This window comes from Heloderma suspectum, chromosome 5, assembly GCF_057233095.1.
Source record: "Heloderma suspectum isolate Gila_16-S chromosome 5, 16-S_ref, whole genome shotgun sequence".
NCBI lineage: Eukaryota > Metazoa > Chordata > Lepidosauria > Squamata > Helodermatidae > Heloderma > Heloderma suspectum.
In genome coordinates this window covers 39,349,631-39,375,103 of record NC_139462.1, presented here as the reverse complement: position 1 = coordinate 39,375,103, position 25,473 = coordinate 39,349,631, and the positions used below count along the sequence as shown (strand labels likewise).

General features: G+C 45.0%; 1 protein-coding gene and 1 long non-coding RNA gene across 3 annotated transcripts in view; one reads left to right on the top strand and one right to left on the bottom strand.

Moving 5' to 3' along the window:
* Nucleotides 1-1,186: 1,186 nt before the first annotated feature.
* LOC146343810 (uncharacterized) lies at nucleotides 1,187-8,976 on the bottom strand. Its single transcript, XR_014792568.1, has 3 exons — nucleotides 8,754-8,976; nucleotides 7,888-8,111; nucleotides 1,187-4,110 (listed from the first exon to the last, which is right to left on the bottom strand). It is a non-coding gene; the product is annotated as an uncharacterized LOC146343810 (long non-coding RNA).
* A 3,781-nt stretch (nucleotides 8,977-12,757) lies between these two features.
* Nucleotides 12,758-25,473, top strand: part of ELOVL6 (ELOVL fatty acid elongase 6) — a 100,913-nt gene continuing 88,197 nt past the window's right edge. For both annotated transcript variants that reach the window (XM_084855861.1, XM_084855862.1), the window contains exon 1: nucleotides 12,758-12,982. In XM_084855861.1, the coding sequence (XP_084711987.1) occupies nucleotides 12,894-12,982 (89 nt within the window). In that variant the 5' untranslated portion in view covers nucleotides 12,758-12,893. The remainder of the gene's footprint in view (nucleotides 12,983-25,473) is intronic.

The window sequence follows — 25,473 nt, the reverse complement described above, 5'->3', positions numbered from 1 at the left end:
GGCTCCAAGATCACCGCAGACGGTGACTGTAGCCATGAAATCAAAAGACGCTTGCTCCTTGGGAGGAAAGCTATGGCCAACCTAGACAGCATAGTAAGTAGCAGAGACATCACCTTGCCGACAAAGGTCCGTCTAATCAAAGCTATGGTTTTCCCAGTAGTAACGTATGGCTGTGAGAGGTGGACTATAAGGAAGGCTGAGGGCCAAAGAATTGATGCTTTTGAACTGTGGTGCTGGAGAAGACTCTTACGAGTCCCCTGGACTGCAAGGAGGTCAAATCGATCAATCCTAAAGGAAATCAACCCTGAGTGCCCATTGGAAGGACGGATACTGAAGCTGAAGCTCAAATATTTTGGCCACTTAATGCGAAGAGAAAACTCTCTGGAACGCCGCCATTTGCGTACGCGCGTTTTTGTTTTTTGTTTTTAAAGTCAGCCGTGATAGGCTACGTAAACATTTACGTAGCCTATCACTTTTTTAAAAAAAAACCTAGACAGCAAGCACTGTGGGAACCAATTTAATCCCCCATGAGAAGGGAATTCCACAGACAGGGTGCCACCACAGAAAAGGCCCTGTCCCATGTCCCCACCAACCTAGGGAGTGCTCCTAGACAGCATCTGAGGAGCCATAGGATTGTTCAGATTCCCCCCACCCATGTGCTCCAATCTCAGAAGGGGGAGTCAAAGATCTGATCCCACTCCCCTGCCCCCTTGTAGCTGGCATGGAAATTACTCCACCAGCTGCTCTTCAAGGTCAGAAAAACAACCTTGGAGAGCGGGAGAAGGGGGCATTCCGATGGGCAGGAAGGGGAGGAGACTGGAGAGGCCAGGATACGAGCTGTCCTGAGTCCTCACCAGCTTCCTTCTATCCCCCTCCAAAGTGCCCCAGCTAGACAGGTAAAAAAGCCCATCTAGAGAAAAATGCAGGGCGGGAGGACAGGGAGGCGACAGTCACCTCTGCCGTTCCTCCCACCCTGCATAGGATGATCATAAGCCTCCAAGTTTGGGGGCTTACGATCATCCAGGGTGCAATCAATAGGACTGCACCCCTAACCTTATTGGGTGGTAAGTCTTAGAGTAGGGCTTCAGATGATGATTGTAGAGTACAGGTGAGCCCACGTAGAAGCTGGTGGTCCTTCAGACATCCTGTGCCCAAGCTGTTGTTAAGGAAATATCCAAGGCAGCTTAGGTTGAACAGTCAGAAATTTATTAAAGCACATCACGACCATGGGAGAGACAGACGAAACTGTCTCTCTCCCCCGCAAAGAAAACAGGAAGCATTTATACAGAGTGAAAGGTGGAGAACAAAGAAAAACACACTACACATGCTCAGAAACCAATTAGTACTCAGCACAGTCTTATCAGCACAGCAGCCTTCTTATCTTTAGGGCTGAGTTACTTAGGTGGATAGGAATTTCTTGCTTATGAGCAAATTATAACTACCTTCTCATGGTCACACACACGTGCACACACTCAATCCCATCAGGCACCTCACCTGAACCAAACTACTTATGAGGCCTAGTCAGGCCTACTTTCACAATCGCCCCTTTGAGCTTATCAGGCTCACCATCTATGCTTGTATTGTTACCAGTTGTTCAATCTCTTTACTTATGTCTTTCTATTCTTTTCACATTTCTCTTTGCATTCTACTGACCATCTGGTGCAGTTCAGCTTTATGTATCGTTTTTGTAAGGAATCTGATACATTTAATCAAAGCAATGACCACATAGCACAAAACAATATAAACAACAATTATGCTTATTACACTGCACATCTTGCTAGGTGGCTGTTTCCGGTAGATCTAGGTAATAGGGTTTAATCATTTTAGTCTCATTTTGTGGAATTGGGATCATTGGTATGCTTCTATGAGCATGAACTAGCACATGGCTGCAGATCTAGCAGGTGGATACATTCAAGTCTACTTGAATCTGGTTCACTACTTCCAGGAAAGTGTTCTTTGTTTTCATGCAACTAAAGGTGTCAAGCAGGAGCAGGATGCAGGTGGGCCACATCATGAAAATGTGCCTCTGGTGGAGGATGAGACAACTCTTTCTTCACTAACAGGAGCTGGTGTCACTGCTAGGCTTATGGTCACCTCACCAGCAAGTGCTTGGCTAACTACTAGTCCTTTAGAGGTGGCTATTTTGTAATCCAGAGGAGGCCAAAGTCCCAAAAGTCTAAGAAGATCTGACATGATAGCAGGAAAAAGGGCAACAAGCCAGTACCACGATGGCAACCAGAGATGTTCTTCTCTTCCGGGTCCAAAATGACTCAAAGGGCTGATGAACTCTGTGTTAAGGCACATCTAGTATTGTCTGGTTCTGGGGCACGACGTCTCCAGCGGGCAACACTTTCTTGCAGTGGGATATAGGGATCCAGGTAGGCTATCTTTGCAGCTTCAACTGCGGTGTGGGTGGTCAACAGCACCTGATGGGATCTTTTCCCATGGGGCCCAAGGGAAGACTTCTTCTGATGGACTTTGTTGGAGACTCAGTCTCTAGGCTACAGGTTGTGACACTGTATCGTAGGAATGTCTGGAAGCACTTTTTAACCTGTGAATGGAAAGCCTTCACACATTCCATTAATGCTTGGCAATAGTTCAACAGTCTCATCCCTTAAATGCAAGTTAGTAAGATATTCTTTAATAGGTGCTGAAGACGGGAGTCTCATGGGCTTCTTTATAAAGATCTCATGGGCACTGAGCACAGTTTGTCGGTGTGAAATGGCACTTATGTTTATCAGGGCCAAAGGTAGAGCATCTGGCCATTTCCGTCCAGTTTTAGCACAGATTTTGGCTAATTTGTTCTTTAAAACTTCTTTCTTTTTTTTTCCTACTAGTCCTGCTGGCTGGGGATGGTAGGGGCACTGGAAATACTGATGAATTTGCAGAGCTTTTGTACACACAACTACTAATACATATTTAAAAGAACGTTTCTTCATTTGAATGAAATCTACTTGTACATTAAAAGAAAGCTTACACATCTCTTAACTCTTGGTTCAGTCACTCTGGTTTCCGGGGGAGTGACGGAGTGCCATACTCCAGGGCTGGTTATCTGAGCAGATGGTGCACCTCTTTCTCTCAGACTGAGAAGAGATAACAGGCTAATTCACTCAGGATTTTATACAGCAAGTCTCACTAAGTTAGAAGAAAACTGTCAGAAAGTACACACACTGCTGGCCCCACTTCACCAAGGCCTTTCTCTTTTGGCAGCAAAATAAGTTTTCTCACAGTACAGAAAGAAGCATTCCTTATCAGTTAGAAGGCACACAGTGTGAAGAGCAAGTACGGTGCATTATTTTAGCTTCTGTCAGTAGGAAAAACGTGGCTTTCACTCTATGTGAATACAGCAATGAGAACAAACTCTAAAATCATGAAAATTGCTGACTTTTTTGCAAATCAGCGTACTTGTGCACTTGATTACTGCATTATTATTGCATATGATTCTGGGCAAATTCACGCCTGACTGCTTGCTATTTTTTTGAAACAATCTAATAGGCTTTTCCCTTGAATTCTCTCAGATTCTATATGCAGTTGTTTATTAAACAATTAAAACAAATCATTTATCATTAAGCTTGTTAGGCTACATACAAAGCAAGAAGACAAAGCAAGAGATAACAATAACTAACACAACAATGGGACAATGCACAACACATAGGATTTCAAATCCACTGTTACCTCAGTGTACAAATATATCTCACCAGTGACGTTCAATAAAAGTTTACACTTAGACCACTTTAAAATCTCATTCTCGACAGCATCATTCTAGCACATGCAGCATCCCTCAACAAACATTCAGTTTACCTTTATTTCCTTCTTTGAGAAGTAACACTTACTGGTACACACAGAAGGCTGAGCCTAAGCTACAATACATGTTCAAACACATTAGCTAATACTACATGACCAATACATGACCGTCCTCAGCCAACACTCACTCTCTGTTGCCAGTCACACACATCTTGATTTTTACATGGAAGTAGTTGATGCTTTTAGCCTTGTGATACGTTCCATGGGGTTTTCTTGGCAAGAATACTGGGTTGCCATTTCCTTCTCCAGTGGATGTCCTCTTCATCATTCATAAAGATGTCCTCTTCATCATAGGGGATTGGAATGCTAAAGTAGGAAGTCAAGAAATCACTGGGATAACAGGCAGGCATGGCCTTGGTGTACAAAATGAAGCAGGACAAAAGCTAATAGAGTTTTGCCAAGAGAACACGCTGATCATAGCAAACACTCTTTTCCAACAGCACAAGAGACGACTCTACACATAGACATTACCAGATGGTCAGTATCGAAATCAGATTGATTATGTCCTTTGCAGCCAAAGATGGAGAAGCTCTATACAGTCAGTAAAAACAAGACCTGGAGCTGACTGTGGCTCAGATCATGAGCTTCTTGTTGCAAAATTTCGGCTTAAATTGAAGAACGTAGGGAAAACCACTGAACCATTCAGGTATGACCTGAATCATATCCCTTATGAATATACAGTGGAGGTAAGGAATAGATTTCAGGGATTAGACCTGATAGACAGAGTGCCTGAGGAACTATGGACGGAGGTCCGTAACATTGTTCAGGAGGCAGCAACGAAATCCATCCCAAAGAAAAAGAAATGCAAGAAAGCCAAGTGGCTGTCTGATGAGGCTTTACAAGTAGCTCACGAAAGAAGGGAAGCGAAAAGCAAGGGAGAAAGGGGAAGATATATCCAACTGAATGCAGAGTTCCAGAGAATAGCAAGGAGAGACAAGAAGGCCTTCTTAAATGAACAATGCAAAGAAATCGAGGAAAACAACAGAATGGGAAAGACTAGAGATCTCTTCAAGAAAATCGGAGATCTCAAGGGAACGTTTTGTGCAAAGACAGGCACGATAAAGGACAAAGAAGGCAGGGACCTAACAGATGCAGATGAGATTAAGAAGAGGTGGCAAGAATACACAGAAGAACTATACAGGAAAGATCTTAATGTCCCTGATAGCCATGATAGTGCGGTCACTGAACTTGAGCCAGACATCCTAGAGAGTGAAGTCAAGTGGGCCTTAGGAAGCATTACTAACAACAAAGCTAGCGGAGATGACAGTATTCCAGCCGAGCTATTTAAAATCCTAAAAGATGATGCTGTTAAAGTGCTGCATTCAATATGCCAACAAATTTGGAACACTCAACAATGGCTGCAAGACTGGAAAAGGTCAGTTTACACTCCAACTCCAAAGAAGGGCAACGCCAAAGAGTGTTCAAACTACCGCACAATTGCGCTCATTTCACATGCCAGCAAGGTGATGCTCAAAATCCTACAAGCTAGGCTTCAGCAGTATGTGAACCAAGAACTACCAGAAGTACAAGCTGGGTTTCGAAGAGGCAGAGGAACTAGAGATCAAATCGCCAACATTCGCTGCATCATGGAGAAAGCAAGAGAATTCCAGAAAAACATCTATTTCTGCTTCATTGACTACGCTAAAGCCTTTGATTGTGTGGATCACAACAAACTGTGGCAAATTCTTAAAGTGATGGGAGTACCAGACCACCTTACCTGTCTCCTGAGAAACCTGTACGAGGGTCAAGAAGCAACAGTAAGAACCAGACATGGAACAACCGAGTGGTTCCAAATTGGGAAAGGAGTACGACAAGGCTGCATATTGTCACCCTGCTTATTTAACTTATATGCAGAGTACATCATGAGAAACGCCGGGCTGGATGAATCACAGGTTGGAATTAAGATTGCTGGGAGAATTATCAACAACCTCCGATATGCAGACGATACCACCCTAATGGCAGAAAGCGAAGAGGATCTCAAGAGCCTCTTGTTGAGGGTGAAATTGGAGAGTGCAAAAGCTGGTTTGAAACTCAACATTAAAAAAACTAAGATCATGGCATCTGGCCCCATCACTTCCTGGCATATAGAAGGGGAAGAAATGGAAGCAGTGACAGATTTTACTTTCTTGGGCTCCAAGATCACTGCAGATGGTGACTGTAGCCATGAAATTAAAAGACGCTTGCTCCTTGGGAGGAAAGCTATGGCAAACCTAGACAGCATAGTAAGTAGCAGAGACATCACCTTGCCGACAAAGGTCCGTCTAATCAAAGCTATGGTTTTCCCAGTAGTAACGTATGGCTGTGAGAGCTGGACTGTAAGGAAGGCTGAGCGCCAAAGAATTGATGCTTTCGAACTGTGGTGCTGGAGAAGACTCTTACGAGTCCCCTGGACTGCAAGGAGGTCCAATCAGTCAATCCTAAAGGAAATCAACCCTGAGTGCTCATTGGAAGAACAGATACTGAAGCTGAAGCTCAAATATTTTGGCCACCTAATGCGAAGAGAAAACTCTCTGGAAAAGACCCTGATGCTGGGAAAGACTGAAGGCAAAAGGAGAAGGGGACAGCAGAGGATGAGATGGCTAGATAGCATCACCGATGCAATGAATATGAACTTGAGAGCACTCCGGGAGAGAGCGCAGGACAGGAAGGCCTGGCGTGCTATGGTCCATGGGGTCACGAAGAGTCGGACACGACTGAATGACTGAACAACAACAACAACAAAGTTGATGCTATTGTAGGTTTCAGGTGGCATATAGGACAATCTGTCTAGTGGACTCAAAGGACAGGCATTTGATGACTAAGAGAAATAAAAATCTCACACTCTCACATAGCAAGAACAATAGCCACAAATACAGATATAAAGACATTTTCTCTAAAAGCAAAAACAAAGTTACTGAGTACATTAAACACATTATTTACATTTATGCAATTTGCTTGATCTAAATCATTGTGGCACCTTCACCTCTTAGGAGATTGACTCAGTCGATTCTACCCTTCTTATCTGCTACTACAAGGTGGGGAAGAAGGACCATGGGAGCTACCAGGCGGCCGTCCAGAGAGCGCCACAAATGGTCATTGTACTGAAGACAACCAGCCAGTCTCTACTTTTTCAACATTTGGGCCTGATTTTGGAGTTGTGCAATGTCTTCAAAAGTTGCCATGGGAGACTGGCTTATTGCTGAAAGGAATAAGGCAGTAGCCCTAGAGAGGGCAAAAAGTTCTGCCACTTAAGCAGAAGTACAGTTAGGCAAAAGAATTTTGTTCTATTACAACTTGGGATGTACAGACAGCATATCTCTTTAGCATTTCTTTGACAAGACCCATCCACAAAATATACACAATCTACATTAGTCAGTGGCTCATCTGACACTGTTTAGTACATTATAGGTAAGAAATAGCACCTTGAAAAGAGCCTGGAAATGAACTGGCAGCCAGTGAAGCAACTGTTTTAAGACTGGTATAATATGGTCCAAATAACATATACCAGACAAGTCCGGCTGCCACATTTTGCATCAGCTGCAGTTTCTAAACACTCTTCAAGGGCAGCCCCATGTACAATGCACTGCAGTAATCTAACTGGGAGGTGACTAAGGCATGTGTCGCTCCATAGCGATTATTTCACCCTAGCAATTGTAGCCTAAAACCTAATCCTGTAAATTAGATCTGCAGAACTTGTTTCATTTATATCCTTTCTTCATCTTTTCTTCTGAAGGCAGTACATATAGGGTTTCTAGTTTGTCTTCCATTCAGGCACTGACCAGACCCAGACTGGCTTAGCTTCAGCAAGGTTGTGGAATCAATTGCCTCCAAAGCATGGCTTTGGCCATCTACCTTGATGCCATTCATGCTGAATGCAGTTAATCAGCCATATATAGTGCTAGATAAACCCTCTAGTTTTGCTGCCTGTTGGTGGAACTGCAAAAACGGGTTCATGCAACAACCTGGAAAGCTGTCAATACATGGCTGGTGGAAGCTACCATTTATCTTGGTGGGTCTGAATACTTAGTTGTGTAAGCCGCTTGCTCGAAACATTTCCTTTTCAATAAAAACACAGCAAAAGAAGTTTGTTATAAGTTTACTTACCAGATGCTCCATTCAATCTGTGGGATTTACTTTAAGCAAGCATGTTTTGGATTAGTTAATATGCTAAGGACAGAAAAACAGTATTAAGGCACTGTCTCCATACCAGTTAAACTAGAATGGTAGGGCCGCCACTGGTTCAGCTGCATTAAGTAAACTGGCTTAAATCCAAGTAATCCAGTCCAACTGGTTTGCGGATTGCAAATTTAGCCGGCAGAAGCTGCACGCTAGTAATGAGAAAGAAAGAAACTAATGTGTAACAGGTTGGTTGTAACTGAACAGCGACGTCGGTTGAGTGACAAACAATCACCTCTAAGCAACCAAAACTGGCCATGTGTGAGGAGCGGGAGGGGAGGGCTATGTTCCTTTACCATGGATTTTTTTATGCAAAAATCAGCACGCGCAGCTTTTCACGACAGAGAAAGAAACCATTGATCACCGGCTCACTGCTGCAGATTCAGCTACCGTTAAAGGGGCCACTACAAGGAGCCGGTTCAGACACTGGCCGTCGTCCTACCTACAATTTGCTTAGGACGGATTTTCTTTATAGCGATTTCCTCTGTGGAGGTAAAGATAAGCATCAGATCTGCGAGACTAAGCAAACTTGTTTGGAAACTCATCCAACTGGAATTAATGGGATTTACGGGTGACTAGACGCGGTAAGGGTTACCCTGCAAAAATTGAGGGGTTTAGGGCGGGGTGTAATTTAGCCACATGACCGCCATCATTATATCGGATGATTTGCAAAGAACACGTCTCCGGCACATAAGCCGGAGGCTCGGCACCCTGGAGGTTTCCACCCCGGCCCCCCTCCGCACTCTGCTCCTTTCTCGTGCACACTTCTGAGCGCGACGTCATTTCATTCATACCTCAGTTTGCAGAACGATCTAGACACTGGGATCATTTGAACTGAGGCTCACAAAAGGTGAGGGGGAGCCGGATGCCCCAATTTCGAGAGTCCGTTTCTAAGTTCATCAAAACAGATGAATTGATTTCAAAACTCAACGCTTGGCCTAAGCGAATCCCTCTAATCGTTTCTTTGGGGGAAAAAACAAAACACCTCTTCTTTTTTCTTAATCATGTTTCAACACTGAGCATTCAGTCGATCGAATATCCTTTATACACATCGTTTAACAATAATATCCCCCCCTCCTCTCTAGTTCTCGGTGGTGCAGTCCTTTTTGACATTCCGCTAGGAAACCTGTGCGCTTCATCAACTGCAGACCACAAGGGCGCTTCTGGGTCTTAAAGAGCTTCAGTTTTAGGCCACACAAGTTTCTTTCCCATACCTTGGCGGGGACACATCGTGTCTTGCATCCATTTGCAATTCCTTTGCTTTTAAGCATCTCTGCTTCCACATTAGAAATAGAAAATAAATAACTAAAAATAAAAGGGCTACTATTACTATTTTTCTTTTTTTAAGTAAGGAAAATATAGCCAAAGTGATGCATTTTACAGAGCAATCCTATGTATGTCTACTCAGTTTATTCGAAGGTAAGGATTGGATAGGATTGCAGCCTTAAAGTCTCTTTGGATTTCGGTGGAAAACATGTAAGTAGTTGCTTAACACACCCACTGAAATAAATAAAAATAAATTTGGCTGGAGGGAGGAAGGCCAAATGAAGGGTAGAAAGTGTATGTAGATAGACATGTAAAAATTATATCACTGTACATAAACGCTAAAAAGCACATTACACAAAATGAAAATGAATATTAAAAAAGAAAATATTAACATTTCTTCAAATAGGTCATTTCTAAAAGTAGCTGTAGAGGTGTCTTCCAACCATTTTTTTAATTGCTAAAGCCCATTACAGTTGCTTCATGGAATATAAAGGCCAATGAGAACTTACGAAAGGAAATGAACTGGACTTCTAAAAATATCAGTATTTATACATTAAATTATCAGCCGTTCACAAAACTAAACTTACCATTCTTCATGAAAGAAGTTGTTAAGCATCCAAAACAGGTGATAAAGATGCAGTTACAATAGTAATTAAAAAAAAAGAGCCTCATACCTGATTTAAAAAACTACAATCCTATGCCCCATTTTACACTATGGGACTTATTTCTGTGTGAGGTTTGTGTTGTTAATTGATCAGTTGTATGAATTTAGTATCAATTGACTAATTCTGCATAAATTTGCATATGAATACAATAATCATGTTGAGGGGGGAAATGGTATATTTAGATATCAGATGCATATCTCAGAAAGTACTGAAGATATTCCTTCCTGAGTATGCAGTTTTTATTTATTACGGATGTATTAAATATATTCCACCTTTTGATCTAAAAAGAACTACAAGACAGCTAATTAAATTTAGAAATCCATAATTCACTAATAATCATAAAAGCCATAATAAATGAGCGCACGCACGCACACCCTGCAAAATATAACAGGAATCTGATAACTAATAAGATTCAGCAGCAGGAAACCACCAATGGGAAAGCAAAACAAAAAAGTATTAGTTTATGTTTCAATGGGGGAGGGGTATTCTGGTTGTGAGCTGCCCTGAGAGTATTTACTGGAAGGGTGCAAATAAATACTCCAAGTTAAATAACTAGTAAATAAAATGCAAAACTTAGAAAATCTCTAAAGCTCTCTAAAAAGGATCACCTTTGCCCAGCATCTGACAATCTAGTGTGGGGGGAAGCAAACTGACTCCAGGAGGGAGTTTTACTACTTTGGGGCTACTGCTGAGAAGGCCCTGTCCTGGGTAGCCCTCCATAACGTGCAGGGACCTGCACCTTCCATAAGGTGCAGGGACCTGCAGTTGGGCCTTCAAAGAAGATCTGAAAATATGACCTTGTTCATATGAGAGAAGGAAATCCCTTAAAATATTGATGATATTCCCAAACAACAGTATTTCCATACTGTTTGCATTACATTTGTTCACCCTCATGTAGTCCATGTAGTCCATGTAAGACTGACCTAGGACACCTGTTTGGAACTTTCACTGCCTCCCTGGTGAGATGACACTACAACTTCAGTCTTGGTTTCCACAGCATGCCCCAACATTTTCCTAAATAAAAGAGACTGGTGATGGAGACTGGTCAACTAAAGTTATTAGAGTCAACAAATCATATGAGAGTATTTTAAAAAGTAGTGGTTTCACTTCACCACAGTTCCCTTACCTGGGAGTAAGTCACATTGAGCATAGTGGGACTGATTTCTGAATAAACATGTATATGATTGCACTGTTAATCAATTAATTAGTTAGAACATATCTGTACCTTTTTGATAAACTAAAAAGGTGCCCTTAAATAAATGTGACCAACACACACACACATATAATATAGGTATAAGCATTGCTCATATGCATTCTGACTTGGATACCACATTAATTACAGATATGGACCTGGGCTTGATTGAAGTTTCTTCTTGTCCTGTCCCCCCCCCCCTTTATGGTTTTCAGTTTGTGCAGCCAAAGAAAGATGGCAGGATCCTTGAAGGGTGAGAACTATACCTGGTCTTAATCTGTGTCCATTCCTAGCAAATGAGATTTGCCAAAGGGGGCTGGTTACCTGGGTCAAGGAGGTACTGGTCCTCACAGCTTTGATAGGATTGCAGCCCAAATGTTGCTGTTGTACTTAAGAACATAAGATGAGCCATGCTGGATCAGACCAAGGGTCCATCTAGTCCAGCATTCTGTTTACACAGTGGCCAACCAGCTGCCCATGGGAAACCTACACGAAGGACATGAGTGCAACAGCATTTAAGATTATGAGCAGAATTTAAGATTATGAGCAGGGTTACATGGGTGAAAGAAATCCTTAAGAGTGCAGTCCTATGCATGTTTAGAAAGAAAAAAGGCCTACAATTCCCAGCATACCCCCCAGCCAGCATGGCTGGCTCTGGCGTGCTGGGAGTTGTAGGCCTTTTTCCTGTTTAAACATGCATAGGATAGCACCCTAAGTAACCCAGTCCCAAACTGGTTAGGGCAGGGAAAGCGTGCTCCCCCCGCCATTGTCTGACCATGACTTTCATCAGTCCTAGCCAGCATAGCCAATGGTGAGGAATCATGGGAGTTGCAGTCCAGCAATACCTTAGAGGGCCACATATTCCCCATCCCTGGTCTAGGGCCTTAAAGGTTAACACCACTATTTTGAATTGGACCCCAAAACACATCGGTGGTGCATCTGGTGCAAAAGTAGTGTTAAATGCTCAGACTTTCTGGGCCCCCTTAGCATCTGAAAGGCCACATTTTACAACAGTTGAACCACGGTCAGAGGCAGCCCCACATAAAATGCAATGCAGTAGTCCAGTTTTGAGATAACTAATCTCTTCTTCAGGCAAAATGATAAAAAAGGAAGGGGGGAGATGACTAAATTAAACTTTCCCCCTCCCCCTACCTGCCTTTTTAACATCTTGCCTGAAGAAGAGATCTGGCAATCCCAAAAGCTTGCACAATTTTGGGGTGTGTGTGTGATCTTTTGGCTGGCCTAATAAAATTATTACAGCAACATGGACTTGGGAACTTTCTACACGGCTACCTTTGCTTTTTTGTTTTACTTGTGCAAACAGTGGGTACGGCCCTCGCCAGCTTTTAGGGCTGGAATCTCATTCAACGTGGTTAGGAAAGCGAACGTGACAACACGTTTACAAGGGGCTGGCGATTTCCTCCGACGGCTACGCGCTCCGGATGGTTGGATGCGTCCCCCCGTTGCCGCTACCACTGTCTGAGCACTGCCGAAAGCGAACCCGCCCTTCGAGAATGAATGGATGTGGGAGGAGTTCTGTAGACGCTGGGCGCTAAGACCGCCGCGGCTCTATTTCCGCCCAGGGTGGATTGCAGAAACGGGGAGGAGGAGAGATCTCCAGACACGAGAGGAGGTTATAGGAAGAGGAGAAAAAGCAATGCTACAACAAGGATATAGCTAAGAGAGACAGAGGAGGAGGAGGAGGAGGAGATACTGACAAGGCGCTCAGAAAAGCAAGAAAGAAAACGGTCTCTCGCAGACATTGTATTTTCAGCCAGGCGCAGCCAAGCGTTCCCTACAAGATCGGCCCAATGAACATGTCAGTGTTGACTTTGCAAGAATACGAATTTGAAAAACAATTCAACGAGAATGAAGCGATTCAGTGGATGCAAGAGAACTGGTACGTGATCGGGGCTCGCTTCGAACTGGCGGCGCAGGGCCGAGCGGTTCGCGCTCTCGCCTTAGCAAGTGTGTATCTCGCTGCTGCGTGCTGATCTCCATGGCACAGATTAGGACCGCGCGGCATGTGGTGGTGCTGATGGGGCGGGGAGCGTGGGGGGTGCGAGATGGAGAGAGCAAAATGTGCCGGCAAAAGATGAGACTGTGCGCGCCTAGCGTGTGCGCGCGCGGCGTGCATTAATCATGTGGGTCTGTGGATCACGTCTAGGTAGGGCGATGCGTTCACGTGAATGGGTCAGGTATTCGGGAACCTCGCCGGCTGAACAAGCACGCCACTGTCTGGGGAAACAGACTCCCGTTGTTTCATTTCGGCGCAAAATTATATAATGGAGAATGTTTCCCCAAATGATGCTGTTCAGAAAACCAATTGCTTCCCTCCGCCTCTTTCACAGCGGGCCCTCGGGTTTCCTCCAGTATCACCCCTGACCCTCGAGCATCTTTGCCCCTTATCTTGTGAACTCCGCTGCCAACCTCTTCTGCACCCCTCACCCCTAGCCGCCGTTCTGCGCAGGCACGGCTTACCTCCTCCCACCTCTTTTGTGTGGGGGGCGGGGGGCGTGCGCCTATGGAACGGGTGGGTGATGGCTTGTGTCGATTCGACCCTTGAGATCAGTGCCAAAAACAACGCGCCTCGCTCGGTGGCTCATGAAATGCTGCCCGGCATTTCGGCGGCCGTTCACGTTGGGCTCGATGCGTCTCGGTGAATCTACGCGTGGGGGGTAGCCAGGGAGGAGAGAAAGAGGGTTTATTGCTTCTCTTGCCGGTTGCCTGGAAGCAAGGAAGGGCTGGGAACTTGGGAGAGGCGGAGGAGGGACGTCGGCCGCATTCAGCACTCGCGTTAAGCACGCAGTTATTTGGTGCCGCCAGCCGAGCGACGTCTAGCTTGCTTTGCTCTGCTGGAGGAGTCGTCTGGACTCGCCAGGTGCCCTTCATTTTATGGCGATTCCCGCTGGCTGCCTCCCCCCCCCCCATCTCCACACACGGCCCTTATTCCAACAAGTCTTGAAATGGCCTTGATTTCCAGCTGCTGCAGATCCTCGGCTGGTCTACTTGGAAGTAAGCCGCACTGAGTTCAGTGGACATTGCTCCCAGGGAAGAAGCCACAGGCGCATCACCTTAAGCAGCTGGGGCCCCGACCCCCCTCCCGGCACGGAAACACCATCTTTTCGCCTGCTGGTGTGAGTCGCAGCGGGAGGGGCTGGGGAGGGAGTTTTTTTTTTTTTTTTTTTCAGACAGCGGCTAGCAAGACCCGCAGATCTAGCCTGAGCCGGCCGGGAAAGCCTATGGATGTGTGCGCGCGCGCATGCCCGCCCGCCTTTCTCAAACACGCACATGCCCTTCGAGGAGAATCCGTAGGAAGCGGAGAGGGAAAACGAGGTGACGCGCGGGCAGCTCTACACGGCCCAGTCCTGGAACCTATTTCCCAGTCCATGGCATAGGAGCGGGGCGAATGCCTCTGCGCATGAGCAGAACGCACTTCCCACGGCAGGAAGAGAATGACCCAGGCTGCCGGCGCAGTCAGCTTAAGAGCAAGCAGAGAGGAGGGGGGAGTGATCAGGTCTAGTCTGGGTCACGCGAATGGATGTGCCTTGGAAGGAAGCGGGGCTTGTTCTGGGCCCGGCATCTGTTCGCTTCGAAATGCCGCGTGCGGAAGGGACGGCGAAGAGAGAACCAGGAGGGGGATGCTGCGCGTGCCTGTGTGTGCGTCGCTCGTCTTTTGGGCCTCCTCCTGCCGAAACCGCCATCCTTGCTCTTAAATTCCAGCCACAAACACGTGTCCGTTTTCATGCTCCCTCAGGTTTAAATATTCCACCCCGCCCAGCCTCGCCTCGCCTCGCCTCGCCTCGCCCTCCTCCCTTAAGCAAGCAGGCCAGGGTCCGTGTCAAGCAGCAGATTCAACCCGGGCAGGCCCGATCCCGGGTTGGCCGTGCAGCTTTCTTTCCTGCAGCCTGCGGGGAGGGTGTGGGGTGACGCGACGTGTCTGGGCCGATTGGCGGCGGCGAAGGAGGAGGGCACCGTTGCAAACTGCGGCGTTGCCCACTCCCCACGATCTGGTGAGGCGAGGCGAGGCGGCTGCTCCTGTGTGCTCGCAGGTTGATCAGTAGCCGGCCTGGTGCTGCGTGCGCGGCGTGATCCTTTGGACACCTGACCCAGTTTGGGATACTTCTCAGAGAAGGTTCCCAACTGGCTACAGAAAGGAAGGGGGAAAACGAGCGGGCAAAGCCTGTCCGGGGTTGTTCTCGTCCCTCCGTCCCCCGCTCCCCCCCCCCCGTAGGCAAGTAGCAATCACCAGGTCAGTCTTTTGAGGGCGTTGCGCTAGCCACGATCACCTGATCATCACTGAAGGTCAAAGGGGCAGTTCAGCAAGGTCAGATAATTGGCACTCCCGAAATGGAGGCTTCAAATTTCACCTGTTCCTCCCAATCCTTTGTATGGGGAGAAACTTCAGGTTAGCCAACTCCTGCTGTTCTCTTCCAGGCAGCAGAGACCTCTTGCATGCATACATTTAAGTCACAGTCTGTACCTTTTGCACTGCGTACATTTCCCTCTATCTTAGGGGTGGGCAACTTGTGGCCTTCCGGCCTACAGCTCCCATCAGCCATAGGCAGCATAGCCAATGGTTAGGGATTATGGGAATTCTAGGCCAAAACCTGTCAAGGGCCACAAGTTGCTCACCCCTGCATTCCACTCTCCAACTATATGTATATACACACGTGCCATGTGTGTGTGTATATGTATGTATGTATATATATATATATATATATATATAGCTGACAACTCAGGATGATACTTTATGCATCTGATGGATTCTATGAAAGCTTGGGCTGCAATAAAATTCTTAATCTTTAAGGGAGCAATCCTATGGCCACTCGATAGTGGCTAGATAGCCATAGGATATCTGGTTTTCTGGGAACCAACCTCAGAGCCCGGAGAACTGACCTCCCCCCACTTCCATGCTGCCTTGGAGGTAGCCTGGAACAGTCCTGTCCTCTGCGCTCACAAGAGGAGTGCAGAGCGGCCAGAAAGGGGTGTGTCTGGGGGTGTTGCGGGGTGGGCAGAAATACCTGTACAACACATCCAATGTGTCGTACAGGAGCCTCCTTCCCCACTCAGCCCTCCCACGGCTAGACAGCCGCAATCGGCTATCTAACCGAAAATGCAGGGCAGGAGAAGCGCAGAGGGAATGATCCCCTTCATGCTTCTGCCCTGCATTGGATAGGCGGTCGCCTATCCTTATAGGATTGCACTGTAGTGTCTTGGGTGAGAGCAGTGCAGGTTGGGTTTCATGCTGCTAAATCAGAAGTAAGTAATCTTGGAATTGGTGTTTTCCAATGGACCACTGGCCATGCTGACTGGGGCTAATGGGAATTTTAGCCCAAAACATCTGGAGGGCCTCACATTGCCTACCCTGCCCTAAGTGAAAGGAAACACTGAACAAATTTACAGTCTTATACCTGATTTTACTGTTTATCACCACATGCAACCTTACAGTGTCTCTTTAGCGTTGATTGCTTATATTTTAAATTGTATGCCTTCCTTCCTCCAGTGAGTTTGTTCTTGAGGTTCCTCTGTGTTCCTCCGAGGTATATTGGTCAAACTCAGACCTACATAGCTTCAGAAATGAAAGTAAATCAGGTATCTTTCAGCTGTGTTCCAATGTGGATGTGGTTGAATGCAAAAATGTTGACCGCAATAGCATATAGACCTTCAGCATTGTGCTTGGCTGTCCTAACGGTGGCTTATTGAAAACATTTATATAGAATTATTTTTGATAACTAGATTATTTTATTGAAAATTAAGACACTAGTTATCGTGACAGCCAAAACTACATTTAGCTAAGGTTAGTACATTACTGTGTTGTAGTTACTGGGCAATACATGCTATGTTCCATGAAATGTAATGTGTCAATGTAGAAGTATTAGCAGCAAGTAAACTCAGTCAACTACAGTGATGCTTTATAGTATGCCTAAGAGTATGTTTTATAACTCTGAATTTTAGCTACACTGTGCTATGCATATTTATTGAGTGACCTTGCTTGAGGTCATATAACCACTTCTGTTTCTCTAGCTGTAACATAAAAATAATATTTACCTTGAAGAGGATTAATTTCTTGATGTTTCTGAAATGTTTTGTGCACATGTAAAATGCAGAATGAGGTGTTCTATATTAATAACAAGAAACCACAGCCATCATTATGAAATCCCTTGAGTGTCTTAATATGCTACAGAAGTTTACCTGCTGGGATTCCAATAATATTAAGCTCTTGCTATTTAGCCTCACAGGGGAAATTTAAGGTTCTGCGCTGTTTCCTTCCACCTTCAAATACTGGATCACCTACATGGTGGCATCAATTTGTAACTCTGGGTACTTTGTTAAAGGGTCCCAGTGAATCAACACCTAAGTTTAATTTTAGATTGCTTTAGGATGGTATAGAAAGTGGAATGGAATCAAAGCCCTGGAGATGTTCACTAAATTCCTTAAAAGTACTGGAAACATCTAGGAAAGAACATAGGAAGTTGCTTTATACAGAGTCAGCCCCTTGGTCAATTTACAGCAGTATTATCTACATTGGCTGCATTCACATATAACACTAAGCCATAGATTATGTTGACCTTGGCCTGTTGTTTTAGCCGTGAATTGTCTTGCAGAGGAGCAAACGAAGCGTGGCTGGTTTTCCCTGTTTCTGATTTGTTTCTGTCCCGCACATTTTGCCATCCTTCAGAGTGGTTTCATTGTCAGACTGTTCCTCTTGGGAGCCTACATTTCAGGGTAAACAAGCCCGGGATAAGCCATGGTTCTTGTTCCAGACATCATGACAAGCCATGGCTTAAACAAACGATGACATCTATTTGTGGTTTGTAGACGGTTAACAAACCCACACCATGGCTTAGTATCATTTGCAAAACCAGACCACTGACTGGCAATAGCTCTCCAGAATTTTGGATGGCGAGTCTTTCCCAGTCCTACTTGGAAATGCCAGGGATTTGAATCTGAGACTTTTGCATGTGGTTCATGTGTTCTTCCACTGAACTATGGTTCTTCCCCTGGGAAGGGGCTCTCCTCTTTGCAGAAGATCCTCAGGATGTTAATTCCAGAGATCCACTTGTCTAGTTAACATTGTTTCCTGTGTCATAAGAGTGTATACCGGAGATGGCCAGGAAATAATTATGTACACATGTCCCATTGTATCTTGAATTGTGGTTAAAAGAACAGATCATTTCCATAGCCCTGAGTTGTTGCTCCTGCTGCTGTTGCTAACAGTTCTTTGGGCGGTTTACAGTGCAAACTGTGGTGTAGTGGTTAGAGTCTTGGACTGGGACTCAGGAGACCCAAGTTCAAGTCCCCACTCAGCCATGAAACTCAATGGGTGACTTTGTGCCAGTCACTGACTCTTAGCCCAACCTACCTCACAGGGTTGTTGTGAGGATAAAATGGAGAGGATCACGTATGCCAACTTGGGCTCCTTGGAGGAAAAGGTGGGATATAAATGTAACAGATAACTAAAATTAACAAGTTATACTGTCTTAAACGTTCTTAGGGCAGCTCATACAATACAAAAGAAAACAAATGGAACAGGATGGTAACAAAATAGAAAAGCATAAAATCGCTACAAGAAAACTGGCAACAATAAAACATCATAGTTTTAAAATTAAATGCCAGGGTTGGGGGCTGGAGTGGAGCCTTTGCCTGGTGCTGAGAAGGAAGTGAAGATGGCCCTTTGCAAGCCTCCTTGGGGAGAGAATTCCATAAACTAGATGCCACCACTGAGAAGGTCCTCTCCCTACCTGCCTCGCCCAGAGGCAGGACTGAGAAGAGGCCTTGGAGGATGATCTCAGCACTGATGAGTATTCCAAACAAGCTGTGAGACCATCCACTCTCAAACAGTTAAATTGTCCATTTGCACGCTGAGTGGGTCTGTGTACATTTTCATAAGACAAGGGGGTGTAACACAAAAGAGCTGCCTCTACCTTCCCAGCCTTTAATCCATGTTGTCCCTGCAAAGGATCAACCAAGCCTACAGGTCTCTCTCTGCACAAGTGGTGGGTGGTCTGAGGTATGTCCCACCCTACTGAAGAAGACCAGTCTGATAAAGTCGTCCTTGCGCCTCCTGCTGCCTGGACTTTGGCAACTAACACTGAGACAGTTCAGGCCAGGCTGGTCTTTGATGAAAGCCAAGCCTCTTTGCTTCCATCCCTATACCTGTTCAAGGTGATTCACCAGAGTTGTTTTTGTTGCGGCTTCTGAAGAGCAGATATCATGCTTCTCACAGACTATAGTGTTTTCTTTGTGGCTTGGCCAGGCTTTCCTTGTCTGTTGGAGTGACACCCAGAGATTTGTTCCCTCCTGACGCTATCCTGATCGTTCATCTATGCCAGAGGTCCAACACACAATATCTGATCTCTAGGCAAGACATGACAGCTGTGGAGAGTGACCCCAATGGAGAGAAGCTAGAGGCAAAAGCCATTTGAGAAGGCAATGCAAGTCTTCTCTCCCCAAGCCACATTTGAACGTTCTGGGCTTCACATTGGAGCCTCAACATGACCAAACTGCAGAAGTGGCAGGTGTCTTTTTGTCTGTCTTATTAATATAGCTTTATTTATTTTTGTGTTCAACATGGGCCTTAATGTCCCCATGATACATTTCTTCCTCCTCTTTGTTGCCCATGTTCACAGATCCCTGCCACTCAGTGCCCTTTTCTGTCCTGACCTCACGCAGTACACAGCTACTCCTGTTGCTCAGTCCTGCATAAAGTGTTCCCAAACCAATTGCATAGCAGCTGATCATCATTTAATGGTTTATTATGATTACCTTTATGTCCTGACTTTCCACCAAGAGCTCAAGGTAGCATACATGGTTCTCTGTCCACCACACACACGCTTTATCCTCACAACACTGCTGTGATGTGATTTAGGTTGAGAGATTGTGACTGGCTTGTAATCACCCAGTGAGCTTCACAACTGAGTGGCGATTTGCACTTGGGCCTCCTCAGTCCTAATCCACCCATTTTATCCAGCCATGTAAAAAAGCCCACAACAATTACTACCCTTCAGATGGTTTTACTAGGGTGCTAGGGGCTGGTAGAGGAGGGACAGAGAATTGCAGTTCTATGCTGGGCATGGAAGTGGGGTTTCTCTTCTCACACAGCCCACTTGGTTTCTGTGACGGGCACTCCATTTCTCCTCCACCAGCCCGCTCGCTCACACATACATGGAATTCCATGCACTTGCCTCCATGCAGTTCCTGATCACATGTGAATGATGGACTTTTCCCTCTTCCAGCAGTTACAATATTGTTACAGAATGTTCACTAACTCAGCAGGTCAGCTAGTTAAGATGTTTTCTAAAGCACAGCATTTATATGTAGCCTGTTACATAATAACTTAGTTTACTGACCAAAAGATTTGAACAAAATTTAAGAGAAATGTGTTTCTCCACTGGCCCCTGTTACACATATATTTTATGAAATGTATTTAGAAAATTGTCTTGCATTTCATGCTTCGATTTGAAAATAGAATTTATGTGGTAAGAAAAAGAATCTATATGTGAACCTTGAATGCCATTTTCTTGGTGGAAAGGCAGGGTACAAATCAAACATGTAAATAAATGGTGTTGTATTGATGCAGTTACACTTTGAATGTGTGGGAGATATCTGGAGCAAGTATAAAATATGGATTCATATCACTGCTTTAAAAGCATCAGCACTAAGACTGAAACTTTCATCATGTGTTATCAGTAGGGGACCTGTAAGAACAAGTAAGCAACTTTCGATTGATTAAAAAGCTGCCTCTAATTAATCAGATAGCAGATTTTTAAAAAATCACATTTACGTACAAAAACAATGGGTGGCAGATGTTAATCTGAAAGAGGTATTCCCTTTCTTACTCATGTCAGAGAAAACGACTCTTCTAAGATTATTCCAGCAGCAACATTTGCATGCATCATCTAAAAACAAAGTATGTTTTTCTCCCCTTCAGAGCTATTGCTTTTAGACTAATGCAGATGTAATCAGTTAATGTAACTGAGTCAGTTTTCTTTAGCTGGGTAGCGGATGTGTGTGTAAACTCTAATGGGTAGCACCTCTTAATCATATACAAGCAGCACTAGTTAATGTGGAGGAATGCTTATTTCAGTAGCTTTCAAACTTTTTATTTCTTCAATCTATGAGCTGCCCTATAGCTGAAGTTCAAGGGACCCTGTACTTCCTGCCAAGGAACTGCTGTGTGTCTGCTACAGAACCCCTGTGAGTTATTGAAGATTTGGGGATGTGTTCTAGACAGGACACTTAGTTCATGCAAGGCCCTGGCTGGGTCTCTTGGGCCTTATTGTTACCTTGTGTGAAATGGGAGTAGACCTAGAGCACCCTGCAGTTGGGTGATGAATGAACTATCTTTCAAGTAGACTTATCTACCGTTACTAATCTTTCCATTTAGGAACCACTGAAAAGCTTCCAAGAATCCCTAGGGTTCCTCAGAACACAATTTGAAAACCACTGACATTTCATGATGACTGTGTGTGTCGACCAACCCTAAGGGGAGATTTGTAAAGCCTCAAAAGACCTGTAGAAAAGCACGTGGTTTGAAGAATGGTGTTTCTCTCCTGGTTGGGCTCTCAGCTCACACCAGAGCTGAAACTGGGGACTCTCAGCTCTGCATGGCTGCTCCATGTGGTGAGTCACTAGGATTGCAGTTAGGAGCATCATCTTGGACAATCAGGTGTCCTCAAGCTCTGCACCAGCCTTCTGCAAACTGATGCTTTTCAGATCTGTTGGATTACTACTCCCATCATCCCCAGCCAGCATGGCCATTGGGGACTTATGGGAGATGTAGTCGAACATGGCTGGAGGACACCAGGTTCATGGGTTACCTGGGTTCTAGTATTATGAGAGGGGGAAAGAAATATCTCCCTATCCACATTCTCCACACCATGCATAATTTTGTACACCTCTATCCACACTATGCCTAATCCATGAGCTGGATTATGAAAATGAGGTACCCATATTCAGATCTCTGTGAAGCTCATTGGATCAGTCTTGGGGAAATCACAGTCTGCCAGTGTGTCCACATACACAGGATGGTTGCAAAGATAAAACAGGAGCTGAACCACATTTCGTATGCTCAAAAGTGTTACAGAAAAAATAACATTAAGAAAAAGTGTTCGTTGCAACATGTCTTATTGAAGTAAATACAGGTTTTACTGGCAGAGAACATTAGCAGCAAACAATTCTCAGTCCTGGCTCCTTGAACACTGATGTTCTATTGAAACATAGCAGGAGTTAAATGTGGTAGCAAAAAAGCTCTCTGTCCTTAAATACAAACATTGTTACTGTTTAGTAAAGGTCTGGTACGATTCCTACGGACATCAGTGAGAATATGTTAAAGGCAGTTGATTGTGCCCTAAAAGCTCCGATCCACATCATGAATTGCACTGCTGTGCTCAACTAGCTTTATTGTAGGGACATAAAGCAAATTGTTTTGTGGTGGGGGACACCACATTTTGAGCACTGTTTCAAAGAAATGTTTTTTCCTCGTGGTGTATTACTATTTATTTTAACCTCTTGTTATGTTCTTAGCGGGCACCCAATAACTGCCGTTCTCTGCTGAGGTTGTTGTTGTTCAGTCGTTAAGTCGTGTCCGACTCTTCGTGACCCCATGGACCATAGCACGCCAGGCCTTCCTGTCCTCCGCTCTCTCCCGGAGTGTGCTCAAGTTCATATTCATTGCATCGGTGATGCTATCTAGCCATCTCATCCTCTGCCATCCCCTTCTCCCTTTGCCTTCAATCTTTCCCAGCATCAGGGTCTTTTCCAGAGAGTTTTCTCTTCGCATTAGGTGGCCAAAATATTTCAGGTTCAGCTTCAGTATCTGTCCTTCCAATGAGCAGTCAGGGTTGATTTCCTTTAGGATTGACCGATTTGACCTCCTTGCAGTCCAGGGGACTCGTAAGAGTCTTCTCCAGCACCACAGTTCTAAAGCATCAATTCTTCGGCGCTCAGTCTTCCTTATAGTCCAGCTCTCACAGCCGTATGTTGCTACTGGGAAAACCATAGCTTTGATTATACGAATCTTTGTCGGCAAGGTGATGTCTCTGCTTCTTACCATGCTGTCTAGGTGTGCCATAGCTTTCCTCCCAAGGAGCAAGCATCTTTTAATTTCATGGCTACAGTCACCATCTGCAGTGATCTTGGAGCCCAAGAAAATAAAATCTGTCACTGCTTCCATTTCTTCCCCTTCTATATGCCAGGAAGTGATGGGGCCAGCATATTCTGAATTGGGTCCAGAAACAGAAAAGTACTGGCATAATGTGCTCGTAAAGCCCAGTCCCAGTTAGAACTTTTGCAGCCATATTTTGTACTAACTATAATTTCTGGATAGTCCTCAAAGGCAGCCCCGCAGACAATGCATTACAGTAATCTAAATAAGCCCTCTGCAGCTGTACCTTTTAGAGGAAGATCAGCAAGCAAGCTATCTTTCAAGAATGTTTCTCCACTCTTCTCATTGAATTTCTGAAGAAACCCAATACAGTGTGAAATTGCTACTGGAAAATTAATCCAATCTACTAAACAAGCAAACTTGTGGAGCGAGGCAGTAGAAGTGGGAGGTAGCATGGGGAATGTAGGATTTTTTTTTAAAAAAGCATCTTCTAAATAAGTCATCAACTCATGCATTTGTACCATCAGCAGCAGCCTCCCTTTTAAATCCTCTGATAGAACAAAGAAAGTTTGTCTTGCCTAATAATTTTATCACCCAGTTAAGCTAACCCATCAGCTTCTTCACACGTAATTACAATGATAAGTCCTCCATATTAAATCAATAGCAATAGTAATTCTCTTGCAAAATTGTTCCCCACATTCCCAGTTCTTAGTTGCTGCACATCTTTTATTTTGAGACTCATTGTTCTGGGTGTCTTCAAACCCATCATCTCCATCAAGGCAATTAGATTTTCCAGGACTCGACTGCCAGGGAACCTGCTTCTGGGCTTCATTGGTTTAGGCAGTGACCAAGGGTGTATTGGCCTGAGGAGTGTAACCAAGTCACCAGTAATGTTAGAGGGGCCTAGAGATCCATAATGCCTTGCTTAAGTTCATTATTAGTGCAATTCCATTGCTAGTAAGCCTCGGAGCATGTGAAGATCAGTCAGAGGGCCGATAGCACAGCCTAGCACATTTCATACTAATGAGTGAATCAAGATGTGCCTGGGAAGCAAAGTTTGTTTGTCTTAAAGCTGCAGGTGGCTGTGCTGGGAATCAAGCTCAGCTAGTCTATGGTGGGAATGAACACTAGGGGGCACTTGCTGCTGTCATGCTGCCTCATTGCTAACATGTATGGTATAAAACCCATTTTACCCCATGGCTCTGGGTTCAGAGAAGCTGTCCGATCAAACCATTGGGTACGCCTGTGTGCTGTAAGTTACTCAATAAAGTACTCTGTAAGTAAACCTGGGTCTGATTTATCACTATCTTGGCACCTCTAAATTAAGAGCTCGAAGCCCACAGCCAGGCAATACAAAGGTGAAATGGCAGCATGGACCTTAACTACAGTCCTTTGCAAAGACAAAAGCTATCTTTAGATTACATAAGAATCAACTTTGGGAAGAGTCACCAACCTCTAATCTGGGTCATTGGGAAAGTGCGGGGGGGGGGGTTCCCCAGTGATAGGCTATACAGCTGCACTACACAGGGCTGTTGTTGTTGTTGGAAACATTTAAATGTTTACGTAAACTAAGACGTGCCAAAATAAGGAATGCAAATGGCGGCGGCCATGGCCGCCGCCATTTACGTATGCACGTTTTTTTGTTTTTGTTTTAAAAGTCAGCCATGATAGGCTACATAAACATTTACGTAGCCTATCACGGTTTTTTTAAAAAAAACTAGCCGTGGTAGGCTACGTAAATCTTTACGTAGCCTATAACTTTTTTTTTTTAACTGGAAATGGCGGCAGCAGCCGGTCAGAAGACCGGCCGCTGGAGCCGCCACTGCCAGGAAGATCCGCCTAAGGTAAGTCTTGTCCGGGGGGGGGGGAGGCCGTTCCGCCACCAATTTCGAGGGGCCGAATGCGCTGGCATTCGGCCTCCCCGAGATCCATGGTGGAATTTTCGTACATCCCTATCTACCTGAAGTCCCAAATGCTGCCTTCTGTGCCACTTGTGGTCCAGACTGAAACAATATGACCCCCTCTATGCCTCTGTGTTTCCCTTGCAACACGCTTCGGTAAACAGTCTTGCCTTCCTCTCCCATCTCCTTAGTTGTCTTAGGGCACAATCCTATGCATGTTTAGACAGAGAAAAGGCCTACAACTCCCAGCATGCCCCAGCCAGCGTTGCTGGTTGGGGCATGCTGGGAGTTGTAGGCCTTTTCTCTGTCTAAACATGCATAGGATTGTGTCCTTAACCAAGTCCTTCACACGCTGCACTTGCTCATTCTTTCTTTTATTCT